Source organism: Nymphaea colorata, chromosome 2, assembly GCF_008831285.2.
Source record: "Nymphaea colorata isolate Beijing-Zhang1983 chromosome 2, ASM883128v2, whole genome shotgun sequence".
Taxonomy (NCBI): Eukaryota; Viridiplantae; Streptophyta; class Magnoliopsida; order Nymphaeales; family Nymphaeaceae; genus Nymphaea; species Nymphaea colorata.
In genome coordinates this window covers 25967961-25988456 of record NC_045139.1, presented here as the reverse complement: position 1 = coordinate 25988456, position 20496 = coordinate 25967961, and the positions used below count along the sequence as shown (strand labels likewise).

At 37.2% G+C, this 20496-nt stretch overlaps 2 protein-coding genes across 2 annotated transcripts; both read right to left on the bottom strand.

Moving 5' to 3' along the window:
• Positions 1-5815: 5815 nt before the first annotated feature.
• On the bottom strand, positions 5816-11164 carry LOC116248997 (uncharacterized). Its single transcript, XM_031622079.2, has 4 exons — positions 10872-11164; positions 7971-8101; positions 6630-6734; positions 5816-6495 (listed from the first exon to the last, which is right to left on the bottom strand). Exons 1-4 carry the CDS (start codon positions 10914-10916, stop codon positions 6150-6152), a joined length of 627 nt encoding a protein of 208 aa, XP_031477939.1. The 5' UTR covers positions 10917-11164; the 3' UTR covers positions 5816-6149.
• A 2773-nt stretch (positions 11165-13937) lies between these two features.
• On the bottom strand, positions 13938-19969 carry LOC116248670 (annexin-like protein RJ4). The gene is made up of 6 exons (XM_031621594.1): positions 19731-19969; positions 18316-18461; positions 17648-17866; positions 16564-16776; positions 15281-15370; positions 13938-14229 (listed from the first exon to the last, which is right to left on the bottom strand). Exons 1-6 carry the CDS (start codon positions 19804-19806, stop codon positions 14023-14025), a joined length of 951 nt encoding a protein of 316 aa, XP_031477454.1. The 5' UTR covers positions 19807-19969; the 3' UTR covers positions 13938-14022.
• Positions 19970-20496: the final 527 nt, after the last annotated feature.

Below are 20496 nucleotides of genomic sequence, written 5' to 3'. Positions count from 1 at the left end.
GTGCAAACACTGGAATACCACAGTTGGCAGCCACCACCGACCACCTGGCCACCTATCTTCTTCTTCCGTCCATACCTTTAAGCCTTCTCTTCCACCGCGCCGGGAATCACATGAAGGTGGTCATTACTTCTGATTTCTTTTATTCCCCACTCAAGCAGTGGCTGATCAAGCCGAGCCCCGTGGTCCTGCTCTTTAATCCTCCCACATATAACCTCCACCTCTTGTCCTGAGATCATTCTGTTGTTTCCTATACTAAAAAATGCCACCACAAACAGAAGAGAGGAGTAAGCTGAATGATAACTATCTTCATATACTAAACCTGAAGAAAGCCAAATATTGAGTAGCTCTACCTCTAGCCCTTTCCAGTTTCCACCTTACAGCTTTAAAACATAACTGACAACACTTCAATATGAGCATGGGTAGAGCTCGAGCTTCAATTGGTTCCAGCTGACCATGAGCAACAATATCCACGCAGGAATTCAAAATTTTCCAGCAAGTTGTTTTAATTTGTAGGGAAGCTCCTAGGAAATCAGTTGCCAGTGTAGTAACCACCATTGCTTTTAGTTTTTTGTGATCTATTGAAACAATCACTGTTTTTTTTTTGGGTAATTTTTTATTTTGTAAAAATGGATTTTATAATACAAACTATATATATATATATATATATATATATATATATATATATATATATATATATATATATATATATATATATATATAGAGAGAGAGAGAGAGAGAGAGAGAGAGAGATGGTCACCAAAAACTGTTCTATAAATAATAAAAGTATTAGAAAACGTCCACAAAAGTTGTTCCCATATGTAGTATAAAATATTCATACAAATCTGAACTTTTAGAAATAAAATTTATAGTGTTTCAAACAAGTTATTATATTGGGTCAGTTTGGTATATGAAACAGTATGTAACTGTTCATGTAACTATTCTGTTTATATGGTCTAAAAATTGAGGTATATTCATGAAACCCATTAAAAAGTGTTCTATGAATCTAACCCAAGTTTTAGAAGAAATTTATGGAATAGTAACAAATTGTTTCATTTGTTAAACGGGTCCGATAAAAAACAATTGCTCTTAAAGGTACTTTGCCATAGGACCTATAAGAATAGAGAAGTAACCATTGCTAATTATTTTTGAGAAGGGTCACCTATATTTTTTTAACAATGGTTGATGGCCATTTTTAAAAGTGGCTTTTGCTGTTTTGTTTGAATATATGAACATTTAAAAAAGCAGATATGTTATAAAATACATCTAACTAGAACCTGATCTATTGACATCATTGTTCCATATTGGCTAGATCAAACACATATGACGGCTGATTAATTTACACTTCATCTGGACCAATATATTCATATAATAATAAATATCACCACAAGCACAATATATCAGTTCGCTCCAAAGGCTTGGGAATAAGGTGTATTTGTTTTATGAATCTGCCTCAAAATTAAGGTAAATTCACATAATGCTGGAACAAGTGTTCCATGAATCTACCCCAAATTTAAATGTAGATTCGCGTAACACTCAACACTCACATGATATCCCTATTACCAAACAGCCCCTGCGTGGTTGTAACAGCTGCCGGCCCCAAGGTAGATCTACCATTTAGTTTACACTCCAGCCGGCTCAGCCATTTGAATCTGTTGGAACTGATGAACCCACATGAGAAATCCTCGATATCAAGCTGGTTCAGTACCCAATCCAGAATTTCAGTTTCGAGCTACTGATCTACATACCAAGTTTGGATCCACTTATCAAATTAGTTAAGAAAAACAGTACTATATTATATATATCCACATCCGATTGCTATCTCTTCATGAGAAGTGCCAAATGAGGGCTAAATGTACCTTTTATCGCTATATGACATTCTTATCGTTTTAGTTAATATGTCTTGCTTTTTGAAAATTTTCATGAAAATATAGTTTCTTTTAGGAAATCATAAAAAGTAGTCACTTCACCAAGAATTATCCCCATTTAACATTTTATGCCAAATGATATATGCTGTTTTTCTGCACTAGATATAAGAATAAACTGGAGAAAGGTATTTTCCCTTCCTTGTTACTTCACCTCTTCTTCTATATAGTGTGACCCGTTTCGTCTTCTATTGCATGGTATTCTCTATTTAAGTTTCTTGCCATTATCCTGCTATGAAATGTCCATGACTTACTCATTGAGGAAAGTGTTTGTTTGCTTCTACATGCACATTGTTTTATTGCATTGACCATTGAATCACAACATATGGGGTTGTTGAACAAGAGGATATCCTGCCTTACGAATATGATGATGATGAAGATGATGATCATGATGATTGTGCGGAGGCTTATTTTGGTCGTTCATCTAGTTTACAAATTGGAAACAGAAGGTGGGGGGATAGTGGTTGTGTTAGAGGTGATTGTAAAGATGAAAAGGTCTGTTTTATTTAAGATGTTGGGCCAGTTCATTTTGTGGGTCTTGAAAGAAAGTACTGTCAAATGGGTAAGACTGACAGATGGACAAGGAGGGCCTAAGCAAGCAAGGGCATGGAACAATTATCATTTTGGAAGTTCCACATCTTATTTACTCAGTGACACCTTTGTACATATTGTTACTGCAGTTTCGTTTATGTTAATTTTTTTTTTCATGGAGTTCATTAAGAGCCCATGTTTGTTGAGTGGTGCTTGGCTTTGGACTTAACTCTCTGTAGCTTACAACTTAGGAAGTAGAACAAGTGTAACTTGTCTATGGCAAAATGCTCATTGGAATAAGTAGTCCGATGCTAACTGCAAGTTTCTTATCCACTATCGGCAAGATGTCCAACCATGCTAATGATGTCATGTATACTTTTGTCTAGATATCTTTCTGCACTTAAGTAGTTGAGTAGGTTACACATTGTCATAGTTTTTATGTCAAAATTGCATTGCTTTTTGGTAAGCACTTGCATGTCTGACCCATGAGGTTTGGGTTTGCAAGGGCGGAAGTGAGCACCAGTTGCTTCATCATGAAATTTGGGTTCGTGAATTTAAAGCCCAAGTTGCAATTTAGGGGCAGGTGTGAAGCTGGTTTGAGAGACTCATCCCTATATCATGTCCTGCGCTTACATGAAATTTTAACAAGCTTTTTGCCATAGACAAGTAATTCCTCTACTTACTAAGTTACTAAGGATAAGTCTGAAGCTAAGCACCACTAGTGGGCTCATAATGAACTTCATAAAAGGAAACAACCTAAAATCTACAACTTGCACGACGATCAACTGTTCCACGTCCTTGTTAAGACTCATTCCTTGCCCATCTACCAAGTTCACTTTTTGATCATTCCTTGCTCGTCTACCATGTTTACTTTTTGATTCTTCTTTCTCATTAAACTCCCGAGATGAACTAGCCCGACAGCTTGACAATAAATAAGTCGTACTTCTTCTTATCCACCTCTAATATAACCATTGTCCCCCAACCTTCTGTTTCCAATTTGCAAATCAAATGAACAATCAAGATAAGCCTCCTCATAATCATCACGGTCATCATCTTTATCATCATCACATTCATACCACAACGGCAGAACATCGTCTTATTAAACAACCTGTGATTCAATGGCCAAGAGCATAAACTAAAATGCCTGTAGCAGCAAAACACCTTCCTAGATGAGATAGTCATGGACACCATACAACAGGATAAGAACGAGAAACTCAAACAATGAATATCATGCTACAACGCAAGAACTTCACTCCGGAAAAAGTCAAAAATAAAAGCAGCAAAGCATAGCAGGGAAAGAAGAAGAATAGAATAGGACGGCCCACATGGCCAGACCAGAGGACATAAGCGGCAGATCACGGCGAGGTATGAAAAGTGGAAAGAACTGAAGTTGGACTAGAGGCGATACACCTAATACCAAGACGTGGCAGGGTAAACCAATTAGACAAATGTTGGCTCAATTGAAGCACCAAGTAGACAAATCTTGGCTCAATTGAAGGAAATGAAGGGGATGGCTGCAGATTTTCTCTCACCCAGAGCAGGTTGCCCATGAAGTACTCCCTGAGTTTCATACAAGAAAGCTATCCTCCATCCAACACTGTTCAGCAAAACCATGATGGGAGGATCAGGAGGAGTTAACCGCCGCAAGATCGCATAACCTTGCGTTGATTCCATTGTTAGGTTGTGGGAACATACCTTCTTGATCATACAACATAATGAAATGGGCGCGCTACTCTTGTAGGTCGACCGGAAAACGGCGTTAGAAATAGAAACACCGCCGGAGTTCCACGATTCTGGTTTGAGCAACGCACCGAGGAGGAAATCAACGGAAGCTTACTGCTAAAACCACTTCTCCTCCTCCTCCTCCTCCTCCCTTTATGTGCGTACAGCCTATTCCTGTATATCCATCTCGCTCAACGAAAAGCAGCCTACAATCTCTTCATTCTTGGTTTGCTTATAAAGAGAAAGTCGAAAGAAAAGCTCAGATATGGATAAACATGGGCTGTTTCCACATGTAACCGCTCCCACCGACTGAGGGGCGTCTGAACAGTCTTGCGTATCATGGGCGGATCTATATTTCAGAATCGAAGAGAAGTTCAAAAATCAACAGTCTATTAATTTACACTATTATATGAATTCAAATCTAGTCATGCTTCCTCCTCCCTTCCATTATCTGGAGCAGTTAAGTTTTTCTAGTCTAATTTTCCGCCGAAATACTGGAAGAGATGTATACAAAGATACGCAAGATGACAAGATCCTGACCAAGACAAGTAGATTGATCTTTTACTGTCAGGATAAAGCCTCTTGATTTGATATGGAAAGTGAACGGGAGTCGTTATAACCAGCAAAATCAGTTGGAATTTTGCTAGACAGGCGGTTAAATGGATAGAGATAATCTAGCTGGGCGGATGGCAGCAGGGAGGGGAGGCATCGCCATGTTCCGACTTCTGCTTTGGCAGCTATTGAGATAGAGGGAGATGCTTTAGCTGCGGCATACGGTGACCGGCTACTACCGCAGGCATTACGCAGGTGAGGCGAGTAGCAGCAACAACGTGTATCTGTCTATTCAGGGCTTCAACAATGCAAAGGCAGAAGCGGAACATGACGCTTTGGGTATGGCGGACGTCATGGACTGCTCCGGCAGACGGGCGAGCAGGTGAAAGGGGCAACGATTAACAATTATTAAAAGACTTCGAAGAATATAACGGGCAAAAGCCCCAAAGCAATTGTGGAGGCAAGGCTTCAATGATGCAGACGGTGATAAGCAGCTCTTGAAGCGGTGAGTATGTAAAGCAAGCTGTACATGGATCAATTTGCTCAAGGCTTTAGCCTTGCAATAGCACAAATGGAGTTTCAGCTGCGACAGGCGGTGACGTGTTGCTTTGACAGGCAATGAGCAGGATGGCGGCAGCAACAACGCCGAACGATAGAATGATACTGTGACGGCCGAGGATAGCACTTGCCTTTCGGGTTTGCAAAAGCAACCGTAAGCAGAATGGTTTCACTATGAATTCTGGTTTGAAAGTTTAAAGCCCACGACGCAATTTAGAAGTGGGCAGCCGAAGTCGCAGCTTAGAAATGGATTCCGAATTTATAACATTATTTTGTCATTGAGGTTTGCTGTATAAAGCCAGAGGTTTTATAAAAACTGTACTGATTATTGACCTGTGTTGGTTTCTTTTATTGTTACGATGAGCCCCAACAACTTATATATCACACGAATTAAGCAGGGAAAGAGTCAATCCAGGAGTCGGACGTGCAGAGTATTTAACGCCGTGCAATATTGATGCAGAAAACATGTCAATGTCGTAACTCGCTCAGCCATTTAAGCACAGGAAGGTATTGAACAAGTACCAACAATCTACAAGAAAGCATTTGCATTATTCAGCATCCTGACCGTAAAAGTTCATAAGCAACTTGCAGTGAGCAGGTCCACATGCATGAAACTCCAACGACCATTCTGCCATAGACAAGTTACAACTGCTCTACTTCCTAGTTCTAAGCTACCAACAATAAGCACAAAGCTGAAGGAAAATGGGCTCTTAATGAACTCCATGAAGAAGAAGTAACAGAAACGAAAATGCAGTAACTATATGTACAATGGTGTTATCGAGTAATGAAGTAAGTTCATAAATCTGCAAGTTGCGGAAAGATCAACTGTTCCCTGTCTTTGTTCAGGCTGAACTTGCCATTTGTTTAGGCTCTCCTAGCCCGTCTACCAGCCTTACCCTTTGGTCCTTCTTTCTTACGAGGCCCACGAGATGAACCAGCCCCAACATCTTGAATAGGCCTTGCTTCTTTTCGTCCGCCTCTAACATAACCGCTATCCCCCCATCTTCTGTTTCCAATTCGTAAATTAGATGAACGACCAAAATAAGCTTCCTCGTAATCATCATGATCATCATCTTCATCATCATCATATTCATATGGCCCGACATCCTCTTGTTCAACAACCTCATGTGGTGATTCAATGGCCAAGGGCATAAACCAATGTGCACGTAGCAACAGACAAACACTTTCCTCGACGAGATAGTCATGGACACTGCATAGCAGGATAAGAACAAAAGACTCGAAGAATGAACATCATGCAACAGAGGGAACAATCAACCCAAACCTTGTCCATTCACAAAAGGTAAAACAACAAAAAAGAAAAGCAAAAATAGCAGCCACACTTACCAGCCATCAAGGGACCTGTGGACACCTAGAGAAGAGAAAGGCATCTTGCACTGTGGACAACAGGGTACTGCGTTATATGATGCCCACCTCAAAATGCAAGTCACACTGTATAGAGGAAGAGGAAAAGTGAAATCGAGTCAAGAAAAAAGCCTCCCCCAGTTTACTCCTGTGTCCAGTTGCAGAGAAAATGACATGTATCACTTGCCACAAAATTTCATATTGAGACCAATTCCTGTTTTTACTCAGATGCAGTAGCAAAACTGTATTCATGTTTGTGAAAGCTGACCAAGTACAAATAAGAAGCGGCCAGTTAATCCTCTGACTCTAATTTATGCTAAACACTGGTGCATCTGAATAAAAAAAATTATCCATCAAAGATTCAAACATAAGTATGCAGATGAAATAAAATACAATTACCGAACAGTCTAAAGACTAAAAGTTACTGGGTGGGTGTGATCTCGAATATCTTTTTTACTTACCATATACCAGTTTGATCATTTCAACCAACCATCAGAATAAGCCAAGGGGCTTCAATAGTACGATCTACATAAGTGTTTCTGTATGCATGGTAATGTCTGAAAAATGAGATTACATTCTACGCATGCTCAGGTTAGAAGAGATGAAGGTGTACAAGACAAATGCACATGTAAGAAGAGGGCAAAAATAAGCCAACCTAGTTCTACTCACCAAAGGATGAAAGGCAAAAAATTTACATCTCACATCCAACTAAAGCTTTGTGAGCACAAAAACGTTGGAAACCATAAAAGAAGACTTAAGAAAAATAAGACAATCTGGAAAATTATTACACCCAGATCTCTGATTTTGCCTTCTACACAGAAGGCCATATCGATCAAATTCTAAAGACTCATGTTCAGACAACAGAAATTACATGTAATATTCTTTTTCACTAGAAACACAAATATTTATACAATGACAGATCCTCCTAAATTTCTCTGTCACATGGTTGTGAAGAAACGGCTATAGCCTATAGATATTATAACAAATAAAATTATGGCTTCAAAAATTTTAAGCAAGCAAAATAGCAAGTGATACAATCACAATCACAAACTGACCAAGTAATAAACATGCCCAAATTAACATAAACTCTTCCAATTTAAACTTAAAGATATATGGAAATGTTACTTGGTCAAAGTTGACCAAGTTCATTATTCAATTCTTCTAGCTATAGGTGTATGGACCACAGCCAACACAGCATTGACCATGTCCATGGTTAGTCCTGCTATACCTCTACCTTCCATTTTTAAGAAACATTGTTAAACAAGAGAAATACATAAATATAGGATAACATAAGCTTAGTGGGGTTGAGATGTGGAGACAAACCAATAAGCATGCTCACAACCTTTTACGTGAGCCATTTCTTCGAGCAATATCTCTTCCAAACAAATTGCACAAGTTCCACAGTAGACTTTGGACGAAGCATGGCTCACAGTGGCTAATGTTCCTTCTGATACCTGATAAATTTGAAATGAAATCCCAAAAGTATTGATCAATATTTATGCAAAACATAAAGCACGTTCAGGTCCCAACTTCATAAAGCTTTTGAACATTAGACAAGTGAACAATAAACATATTTCTTGGTTTACAAAAAGTTAATAAAAGTTATCAAATTGTTCTAATAATTATGTTGTGTACATTAGCTCTTTGATGTAGAAAACATGATGACTGTAGATCAACCCCCTTGATAAACTAATTGCAGACGCCTTAGTGATGGATAAGCTATCAAATGATAAATTCAAGAAACCATATGCACACGTCCACTCATAAGGCATGTAGAGAAACTAGGAACATCCTTTTTCTCCATTACACTTAGGAAGCACACTTAGATAATATAGTCATGCCATTGTTAGAGAAAGCACACTGGAACAATCACAAGCAAACTCTAAGACTGCAATAGCAGCCAGCAAAAGGGAAACAACAACTCAGCCACAAAACAGTACCATATGAAAGACCACAATTAACAACACAAAACAGAGAACATCATTAGGAGTCGGAATTGAACAAAAAATGAGTCACCATAGTATAGAAGAATTACAAGCAGAGGTTAGGATCACAAATGGAAAAGTGGTAGAGACAAACCATGGTAAAATGCTATCAATAAAAACTACCAAATGAAACATTCTATGTTTACATAAAGAGCTATGAAATGGAGAGTTTTTGCAGGCTTTGGAGAGAAATTGCCAAATAAATCATCATTTTGATAGAGAAATCATCCGTTTGAAGGGAGATTTGCTTGTGGGAAACTTAATCATTTTTGGGAAAAAACGCTTTTCTGTTTTTTCTTCTGGAAAAGGCATAAATCTCCCAATTTCAAGTTTTATGTATATTTCTATTGTCTTCTAAAGTCACCATAAGTTTTTATTTACTTTATGAAGGTATTTGTTTTATTTTCTTAATGTGTTGTTAACATATTATGGCTTACAAATGATGAATCATGAATGTTCATTGCACATGTCATGAGTTTTTCATGCAGATCACATTTTTCATGATTTTTTATATTTTATTTAAATTTTTCTATTTTTCTTTTTTATGAATTAAAAAATAAGTTTATGATATGTTCATGATACGTTATAATACTTTATGGTATGGTGTAGAGGTTGGCCCGACCGATACGCGTTATGATACGCCTTTGATAAGATTGCCTTAAACACAAACCTATGCTCACCTTTCCATTTTACCACACCTCTTTCTCTCTCTCTCTCTCATTCACACATATACACACACACTAATGCTCACATGTTTAACTGATGAAAAACATTTGATCAGATTACTCTTAGATGGATACATACAAAGTAGCTTTCCAAGAGTCAGCTAATAATATTATAATTCCCTTCATGAAAATATCAGAAAACCTATTCAACATGAGCTAAAGTTATTTTCTCTTTTTAAAGTTAAAGTTTTCTTTAGACAAAGAATGGAATAAACCACGCTTACACACATTACCGTAGTATGCATCATTGTTTCTGTACGTGTGTTGCTGATATGAGTGTGTGTGTGCATGCTATTTTAGTCTTAAAAGAGGACATAACATTATAGATGAAGAAGAGCGGTTTTTCACTAAGTAACCACAGGATCATTGCATATATCTTGCATCCCTGATCTCTGTCCCACACCCTAATGTCTTAATTTTCAGCCGACTCATTTCACCTGATTCTTGTTAGTTGCATGCATCTGATGCATGTGTTTGATAGAATTCATGCATGCCCGTGCATCTATTTCTGTCCATCATCTATTATCTCTATATCAAACCTAAAAACTTAATTTTACATCAAAGAATTTTGTTTGTTTGCTTATGAATTTCATAGAATCAACTCCTTGGCGTATTAAAGTTCATGATACATGGCTAGCGCTGAGCTTCTTTTAGAAGGTTATATGCATTGTAGCCACCTATTTTGTCAAAAAGTTCATCTAATGATGTGTACAAGTTGTAATGATGTTAACCAAGCACAGTTTGTGCAAATTGATACTCTTGTATATACGGAGTTCTCATTGAGGTCTAAAATTTTCCAAAACAAACTTTTTCTGAAATATATATTAAGTGGATAAGCTGAGAAAAAAATGTTAAATTTTAAACCTTTTAATACTCAAAACAGCAAGGTCCCTTATGGTTTAACATTCGTCCCTGTTTTCATTTCTCGAAATCTTTTCACCTCGTCTCACATAAGACTGAAACAACCACGCTTCCTAAGTTTCCCTTTCTACCAATGCTGATCTTCATAATATTCAAATAATTCAGAAAGAGAAAATCTTGTGCCGTCGATCTATTCCATGTAAAGATCTTCAGGGTGCATGAGGAATACCATGAGATAATGTGTTCTTTTACCACACATGAGATGTAACTCCGAGGAAAGAGGAAGAATCCCCTGATAAAAAGCCAATAAATCGTCCTAGCAAGATCATAACACGAATTTCTTCAAGGTAAGACACAAGAAAAGGAAAAACCCAATTCGTGTGGGTTCCCACGCAAGCTCATAGGTCTACAACTAATTTGCGAATTCATATGCTTTAGGATCTTTCAACATCCGACACCACCATTCATGTATTTCACCAAATTCTGCCCAAAGTATGCCACTAAAACTCTCTCTCCATACACAAATCTTGCAAATCAAGTTTCATTTTCTGCACCAACCAATGGACCAAGAAATACGCCAACCTAGCCCCAAAAAGAAAGAAAGAAAGCTAGAGAAATAGAAGGGAATGCTGTGATTGCGATCGAAATCTTACCTCGTCTACGGTGAGAAGAGAGATTCCTTCGGTGATGAGCTCCATTAAGGATAGGGCAACAGGGTATAGAAATGGACCAAATAAAGGGGAAGCGATACTAGGTCTATTCCGCTGTTCACGCTCTTCTGTTCAGTCCTTGCCCATCAACAGACGAGAGAGGTGGAGAGAGAGAGAGGGAGATTCAGTCCCTGCCCATCAACCGAAGAGAGAGGGAGAGGGAAAGGAAGAGCAAGAGAGAGAGAGCGTTTAGGGGTTGGCCAAACCAGAGAGGTATTGGCGACCATGAGAGGAAAGGACATCTCCTTTATAAACTACCGCCTCTATTTCTTTTTCCTATTTATTTATTTTGATAATTAAAACGAAAATGGAGAAGAAAATTTATGGAGACGGACAAGCAGCGGTAGTCCCCCTTTCTCTTTTGCGCCTCTTGTTTCTCTTTCTCCCGCACAAAAAATAAGATTACCGAATACCTCATCGAATATTCTGGCCGCACGATTTTACCAAAACAGTGTTCCGTTTTCTTCAAATTTCCGTTCCTCCGAAAGTCCCCATTATACGAGCCTAACCGAACTTCTTAAACTTGACTCGACTCGTATCTTGTTCTGATCTTACTTAGCTCGAGCTCGCCTCAAATTCGAGTCAATCAACCTGAGCTTGACTTCATAGACAGAATTGCAACTCGAGCTCGACTTTTTTATTAACTTCCCATTCGACCTAATCTCTCTACCTTTTTTTCATTTTAAGTTTGAAAATTATAAAAGAGAAAAAATAATTCATAATTGAGTTTAATCGACAGTGCCACCTGAAAAGTAAGGTTTTATAACCGGTCACGCCAACTCGAGCTCGACTTGTTTATAAGTTTGAGTTTTCAGTTAAACTCGAATTCGATTTGTTTAACAAAAAGTCGAGCTGACTTAAATTTAACCGAGCAAGTTTGAATTTGCTCGACTGATTATACAGGTCGTTCTCTTACGAGTGAGGTAGACCGTTGGCAATTCTTCCGTTCCTAATTGTTTCGTGGATTTCATAGTAATTTAAGAATAACGTTTCTTTGCCGGCATTAGTTTTTGTTTTATAGAGTCAAACAACTTAAGTATTATGTTTCTTCATAAGCATTGTTTTTTTTTAGTAGTTCATCACTTTGTCAATGACCATTTTCAATAAATTTTAAAATATGCATGATAATTCCGCCATAAATTAATGGCACCAAGTTCTTTCTTTAGCTTCTCAATAAAATATATCAGACCTTTTATTAGCATAAATAAACTAATTAACTTGGATGGTAAGCCAATTATATTTGTCTCATATCTTTTAAATTAGAACTTCATGTACCACACTTTTTTTTTTTTCTGTTTTTCCATTGTGAAAAACTTTTAAAAAAGATTTGATCGAGTTTTAACCAACTATGGATCAATCTTTATATCTGATATGAACCCAATATATGTTAGTTAATATAGAATTCCTATTGCATTTTAAGCACAAAAAGATAATGTCACCACTGGGTAATGTACGCAATCCGGCCATGTTGTGCCTCTTAACATAAAAAGATACCTTTTGATACAAGAAAACAACATAAAACCTTGACATTACTAAGCCCTTCATTTGCACCTTCTTTTGTGGTTTGGCCCTTTAAAACGGGTCAATAAAAATTGTATTTTCACTAGTTTCTTTGAAAAAAAAAATGTGACTTATTACCGTAACTAAAATCTTGAACATAAACAATAAAAAGAATAATGGTAACAAAAATTACTTTTCGAATATGACGAAGGGTCAGTGGTTGGTAGGAAGGGGCTCCATGATGGGATCATTATTTCGAATTCTGATTTTGGAATGAGCTTATAATTCCAAAATCAAAATTGTTTGTTTGATAATGCGATTCCCAACTTTTAAAAATGAAAATAATGATTCTAAAATTGTATTGGTTTCAAAAGAATAAAACACAAACCAATATAAATAAACACATTTTACAAGACTTGTGCATGGACAACTGGCTTCCCCACTCATGCTTTTTTCTACTGCTATGCCTCCTCAAGAGATATGCTTCACATGTTCTTCCTACCACCTGCTTGCCATGTCATCAGTCACAAAGAACTAAATTCTTGAAGCCAGTGGAGAGCAGTTGTCCACATCAGTCTTTTAATTTTTTTTTATTTTTAAATAAGTATCTATATATATGACTACCAGATATAAGTATTTTTAAACGAGTGCCCCTCTAGTTAAATGTTTTGGTTCCGCCACTGCTTGAAGCATGTGTAATTGATTTCAAATGCGTGAATTATTCATGGCTAAAATTATACGTGTTTATGTATATATATATGTGTGTGTGTGACTACCAGATATGAGTATTTTTAAACGAGTGCCCCTCTAGTTAAATGTTTTGGTTCCACCACTGCTTGAAGCATGTGTAATTGATTTCAAATGCATGAATTATTCATGGCTAAAATTCTACGTGTTCAGTCCTCTTGAACAAGGCTTGATTTAGAAAGTTTGCACACGTTATGCGCCAAGCGTAATCTTACAGGATATACTCATGATATATGCGTTTGAATGGGTATGTTATTGGGCAATCAAACACGTCCGAAGACCATATCCATTTTCGAAGTGCTTGAAGGCCCTCAAACTCTGTTGTTGGAATTACGTACAAACTTTACCCACGAACTTGTGTAGAACCGTTTGTACGTCAGACAAATTTGACCACGCATCTGTGAATCGTCTTAAACCATTTGTCCATCAAATTATTTCCAAGATCAATTTCCATTCAAATTAAACCATATATATAAATATATATATATGTGGAATCGATTTTGCCCGATGGTGAAATCATCCCGATGCATCCACCTATCCAAGCCATCCGATCTGGAGAGATCAGACGACCGTACTGCAGATTGGATAAATACAATATGATGATCGGACGCTTGAGTTTAAGCATCAACTTTTGTGCTGGGAACAATGTGTTCAATAATATTACGCTAAAGCTCATACATGACTACCAATGGTTACAAATACTTGGAAAGATACAGCAAAAAGAAAGATATAGCAAAAATAGCAATTCATCTTACTGCCCAACAAAAAGTCCGAAACCCTAATATAGTTATAACCATCAAAAGAAACACAGAAGTATCGTTTGAGCTTGTGACAATGCTTCTTAGAACTAGTAATTGCCAGTTCCTAGCAAGGCAAGGATGAAGTCCTTGTAATCACCAGAGGTAACCTTTCCAATGGCTTCATCAACAGTGACACTGTTTCTCTTGAAGAACTCTTCTTGTATCTCCTTGAGATCGAACTCGGCACGCGTCACTATCACCCGCGTCAGTGCATCTTCATCAGTTCCTTTCTGGTGTATTGCTTGTCGCAGCACCTATGTTCCGATGAACAAAGAGAGAGAGAGAGTCACTGTTTGATGCAGCTCATGAACCCGATAAGAATCAAACAGTTCCAATAGAAGAAACTAATATAGGCGCACATATTATTAGTGCATATAATCAAAGTGTCTAAAGGTTTTGCTGATTGATATGTATCTAATTGGTCGTGAATATTGACATATTAAGCCCAAAGGCAAATAAAGCACCTTAGCTTTGCGGAACAAGAATGTTATTCGGTCTCACGCACATGGGGTAACGAATGACTAACACGTGGAAGGTGATGAAAGTGAATACATAATATATATATATATATATATTTATATCACAAAGTCATCTAACCAAGATCATTCATCTAATGCAAATGGATGATTGAGAGAAAAAACCAGGAGAAAAATATGTGAACTAATATTAAATGATAAAAATGTTTATCACATTTTTCATTTTATTTTCCTCTTAGCTATCCATTATGTTGGATTAGACAGTGTACATTAGATGACTGAGTGACTTTAAAAAACTAGAATCACCATTCAATTTTCTTATATATACACACACACGCACACACACTTATACTCAAGTTTATCAGGCTCTTTGCATTCGGTGTATGCCGGGGTAAATGAACTGAAATTTGGAAAAAAGAAAAATACATGCTACAATTTTTAAAATTATGAGTTTGACTAACGTAAAATTTTTGTAAACTTATTATTTAGCCCCACAAAAAATTTTGGAAAAAAGATAGTTTGTCCTCTTGAAGAAAAATTTTTAGACTCCTTTGCCTGGGATGTATTTGTCTATGTATATGCATGTACATATATATGTTGCAAAGTATAAAGAAGCAATCTACACAGACCCTTGACATGAGAGATGAATACGTGCAATCTATGTCGTGAGCCATATTAAACTTCAAAATTGATTTTTGAGTTTCCTGCTTGATTTGAAGTTATCCTTACATTTAGTTAAGAACGTTGGCCTTCATGACATGAAATCTGAAGATTGAACGGCTAAACATGTATACGTATGGCAATGGGAAGAAGAGGAAGGAACACATACCTTTGCGAAATACTTGTGAGGGTCATAGATGGATTTGATCACTGCCCGCAATGCGTAGAGAAATTTATCATCTGGGTTTTCCTTCAAGTCCTGAAATAATAATCAGGTGCATAGGACAATATCAATCGCTGCAGTTTTTTCTTAATTTCCACCAAGAAATCCTATTGGCATGGAAAAATGCCAGATTGAATCAAATAGAGCAGTTACAGATACGTGGGGTCGGTAGTCCTTAGCACGAAAGAAAGACAAAAAATTGTGTGATATGAAGTGTGAGAGTGATCACAGAAAATCAAAACATGTAAGAAGAAGAAACGTAAGAACATGAATTCAAGGAAAAAAATGGCTAATAATGTTAGATGATTAAAATATTATATTTCATTTTTCTCATTAATTTTGTTTCAGTTTTACATCTTTAAAACATCAACAACTAAGATGATTCCATACAGGTCATATACCTAAGGGTCAACTGCCTACCAATTTTTCTATTGGTAGGTCCATGACCCTTAGGTCCATGATCTACAATGAATCATCTTGGCTCTTGATATTTTCAAGATAAAAATTGGTAGGTACAAGACTCCCATGTGCATGACTTTTAAGAAATAATCTTAGTCGATGATATTTAAAAAATGAAAAACTCAGAAAAAATGAAAGAGAGAAAGTCATAATTAATTAATGCTAGATGACTGAAATATTTGAGTCTCATTTTTCTCTTTGATTTTCTTCCATTCTTTCATTTTAGAAAGATCAACAACCAAAATAATTTATTACAAAGATTTTACATAAAGGCCACGTGTGTGTGTGTATATATATATATATATATATATAATGAAAGAGAGAAAGTTATAATTAATTAATGCTAGATGACTGAAATCTTTGGTCGCATTTTTCTCCTTGTGGATCTTTCATTTTAGAAATATCAACAAACTATTTGGTGAGTAAAGTGAAATGACTTTCAAATGGGTAAAACCATGGTACTGGCAACTATGACCCTACCTAGTTATATGCGCCATACTGTACATAAATTTTCGTGCAAAAGTATGGTTAATGACTAAAATACTCGTAATTCACACTAAAAAAGAATTTTTTTTATAAACTATTAAGGACATTTTTTTTAATAAATTATGAAAATACCTTTTCCTCGTTTTCTCTTAATTATGACCTATGCATGTGCCATGTATGAGTCACTCAACTATATTGACAGTAGGTGAATATCAATACATTTAATTTCGTGCTTTTTTATATTCAAAAGATTGTTTATTTTGTTGAGAGAGAGAGAGAGAGACCTTGGTTAGGAAGGTGTTATAATCATCGTTGTATTTGTTGACGGTGGCTTTGAGCTGCGCCTTGCTCCTGGTGGTAAAGATACGGATGAGGTCCTCATCGCTCCACGCCTTCCCCTCGATCGCATCCTTGAGCATCTTCGCCTCCGATTTCGCCAGGTTCAGCTCCACTTCTCGCCCTTCATACCTATACGAGCTCACCAGCCCCACCAACAGCTGCCAATAATCCACAGCTCTCCAAATTTCAGTATTTCCTTTATTCATTACCAAATCTGACCTGGTTCATTCAATCGGATTCATGGACCCAGATCTGGACTTAGCCGTAAGTCTTCGGGTATCAAACCCTTAAGTTTGCTCCCCTTCCAAAAAATTTATACTTGATTAATGTTGCTTTATTTAAGTTAGACCAACTGATATGGGTGATTTTCTCTGGTCCATATGTTATGAGTTTGAAATGACCAAAATACCCTTACATGAAGTTCCTCCTTCCGACATGGGTAAAAGTAGAACTCATTTTTTTATATAATTACCAAAACGCCCCTCTGATAGAAGGAGGGAACATATCTTCCCCATGTTAGTAGCTCCATAACATGGAAAATACTGATTTCTAGCTTTAATCATGCAAATCTCACTTCTAGTTGGGATCGACGTTCAAACTTCATATAGTTAAGATTTCAATATTTATGTCTGTTTTCTAAAAAGGAAGATAGAACGTCATAGCTTTCTAAAGAACAACTAAAATATTTGGTTGAAAAAATATAATTAATTTTAAAAGTCGGTGAGTAGGAATTTCCGCTATTTATTTTTTGTTGGTATTATAAGTAAGCATATATATATATATATATATATAAATCAACCAAAAAATTTTATGGTTGTTTGTTTTTTATTTTGTGTTATCAAATCAGTTGCAAAATGTGCATTTTGTTGCTGGAAACTATAGAGTAATTAGTCATCACCAAATGCACCTTTTAAGATGTTTTTTAGTGACACAAAATTTGGAAAAAAAAACAGGTCATTTTAATTCTCTCTCTCTCTCTCTCTATATATATATATATATATATCATGGATGGTAGGAAAGTAGTCATGCCTTTCTAAAGTCGCCTGAGGAGAGAGCAGCAACATCTTCTTCCAGGGATCGGTTGTAGCGGGCTAGATAAGCCTGTTTTATCTTTAGCAGCTCCGACGACGAGCGACTGGCAGCAATCTCCACTATCACTCTGAAATCAATCTCCTTCTGAACAATCGCTACATTTGCCATCACTGCTTCTCTATCATATGGTTCCAATATCCACTGAGAAACAGCTCTCTGTCGAACCATACACAACAGCAAGCATTAAGTCAAGCAATGATTCAGGTCAACGTTGTTCATGCACTTTTTATTACGAACAACGGCTCACTTAGCTGTCCGAATAACCTTTTAGTTAATCCAAGGCCTTGTTTGGCATTAGGAACGTGGTGCGTGTGTTCTCTAAATCCATTTCATGGACCATTTGTTCGATGGTTTCATGAATTACTCTAATTTCGAAACAGATTCTCAAGAATCTATTTCAATTTTGAAGTATATGCACATGATATTCCTAATGCCAAACTGCCCTTAAACGGTTATAATGAGTCCTGCACTAAAATCAACAGTGCTGCAATGTTCTGCATCTGCACCTTAGTTCTTAATTACTGACGAAGGGTTCAGTGGCAGGACTTTCGGTGACACACTTTGTGGTGTAGATATAGTTGAGAAGGAGGAAGCTTAGGTTTAACCTCAAAGGGGCCGGAGAGTTCTGATTGCACGAGTTTGATGAGGTCCTCGCCGTAGAGTTGCTGGTAAAGTTGCCTGATGAGGCTGCGCTGTGCGGCGGTTCTGTGAGCAAGCACCGATATGATGGCTTTCTCGTCCGTGCCCCACCCTGTATGCATCGGCGGATCTATCAATTAAATTAATAGTGATGCATGCTTTTCATATTTTTGCAGATAAAGCTGGAGTGTGACTTGAGTGTTATGGACTTTTTTATGAGGGTGGAGCCATAAAATTTTGATGAGATGGACTAAATTAAAGTTTTTAAATTTTAACTAGGTTCAAAATATCATTTTTCAAAATTTTTATATAAAAAAATGATTTTTTTTTAAAAATTTACATGTAATTTTTTTTTTATTTTAAGATGGCGCCAGAGCCCAAGTGAGCCCTACCTTAACTCTGCCCCCGATCTTTCATAGTAAAATGACTCGATTACATGACCAACCAAATCATACCAGAAGCATCCCCAAGAAGAAATGATCAAAATATCAAATTTTAAGCTTAATCGGACCGCTACAAGTCATTTTCGGCCATTGGTCGAAATCTCAGCTTTTCAGTGGCCACTGCTACTATTCCGGCTACCGCTGCAACTTCAGACGAAGAAGACAAGCCTGCCCTCAGGCCATCAAAGTCCCGATTCAAGTCTCCAAGGGCAACGTGGTCATTCGGCTGTTGGAAGTCAACCGTAGCCGTCGGCGTGCAAGGGGAGGATTCGAGCTCACCGGCGCCAATTCGACATGTGTTATATGTTGTTATTGTCGTGGATGAGCTATTTAATGGTCGCTGGTGAAATGCCATGTAACAAATAATCCACTTTGTTAAAGTTGTGCAACAAATTTTGTTAAAGGACCTAATTAAGTTTACAAAAGCTCAAGAAGAATGACGAACTATATATAGTAGTCCACTATGACACTAATAAATAAATACTGTGCTGTCCCATTGAACGAGAGAAAGCATGGGATCAAAGAAAATGTTATGTACAATATCATAGAACGACAAAGAAGAAAAAGAAAAGCATGACAAGCAAGAATTCATGATCACCAAATCTAAATTGTAGGTATAAACGTGAATCAGTTAGTTTCTTTTTTTCTTTTTCCCGGCAAACAAGTCGGATCTTGGGAGCCGCCGTGAAATTTCTTGAATTAACCACGGCAGCCAGCTGCTCGACAGCGTCGACCCTCGGCCTCGGGGTCTTTTCAGGGGACTAAACATCGTAAAGAAAAAGTTTGGCTCTTTTAGATATCCAGTTTGCATGAGCAACGAAAATCACGGAGACCTCAGAACGGGAAAACAAATTGGAAAACATGCAGGAGAGGGTGAAACATGCTGTTGCGGAAGCGTAGGAAGAAGAAGAAAAAGAGAGCCATGGCGGTGAAGAAACCTTGGCAAGCCTTCCGAAGCCTCTCGGCATCCTCTGTTGCTGAAGGAACCGGATCAGGAACTATGAAGGTAGCCATTCTCTTCTTCCTCTGCTCCTATTCTGGTCCCTCCCTTACCCCGTTGCCACCACCACCTTGAAGGTCGTCAATCTGAGAAAGCGCCCCCTTTTATATAGAGTACTGCAGGATCGATCGAGGGCCGAAGGATAGCTGCCGATTTCTTCATTGTTGGTGACGACGGTTTCAGCAGCATCTAATGCTCAGAAGAGAAGGATGCGTTTCAATTAATGTTTCAGGAATTGCTTAAATAATGCCGATTTTAACGTAAACCTGGTTTGACGCTATGACTTTTTTCACCTGAATGGAGATTAATTTGCGACCTTGTAGTTTTTGTTATTAAATGCTCCTCATGAATATTACTATGTATATAAGGCCAAGTGTCTCTGACCCCTGATCTGGCTCGTTTTCTTTAAACATTTAATTTACAGAATTATGGATTAATAACCTTAGGTTTTATGAAGAACAAGCAGTTAAGAAGGAAATATATATATATATCTATATTTCATCACAACTTGAGCTTGTATTTGTAAATAGTTCATTTTAGCCAGGGTGTCAATGTGGGAAGTATTCTTTTATCATATATGCTTTTTCGAACATTCACGTACTTGGATTCAAATAAAAATTAATAAAGGTTCTTACCATATCCAAATCTAAATTTTAATCTGACGTGAATTTGATTTTTTAAATTCATAACCAAATCAAAATCCG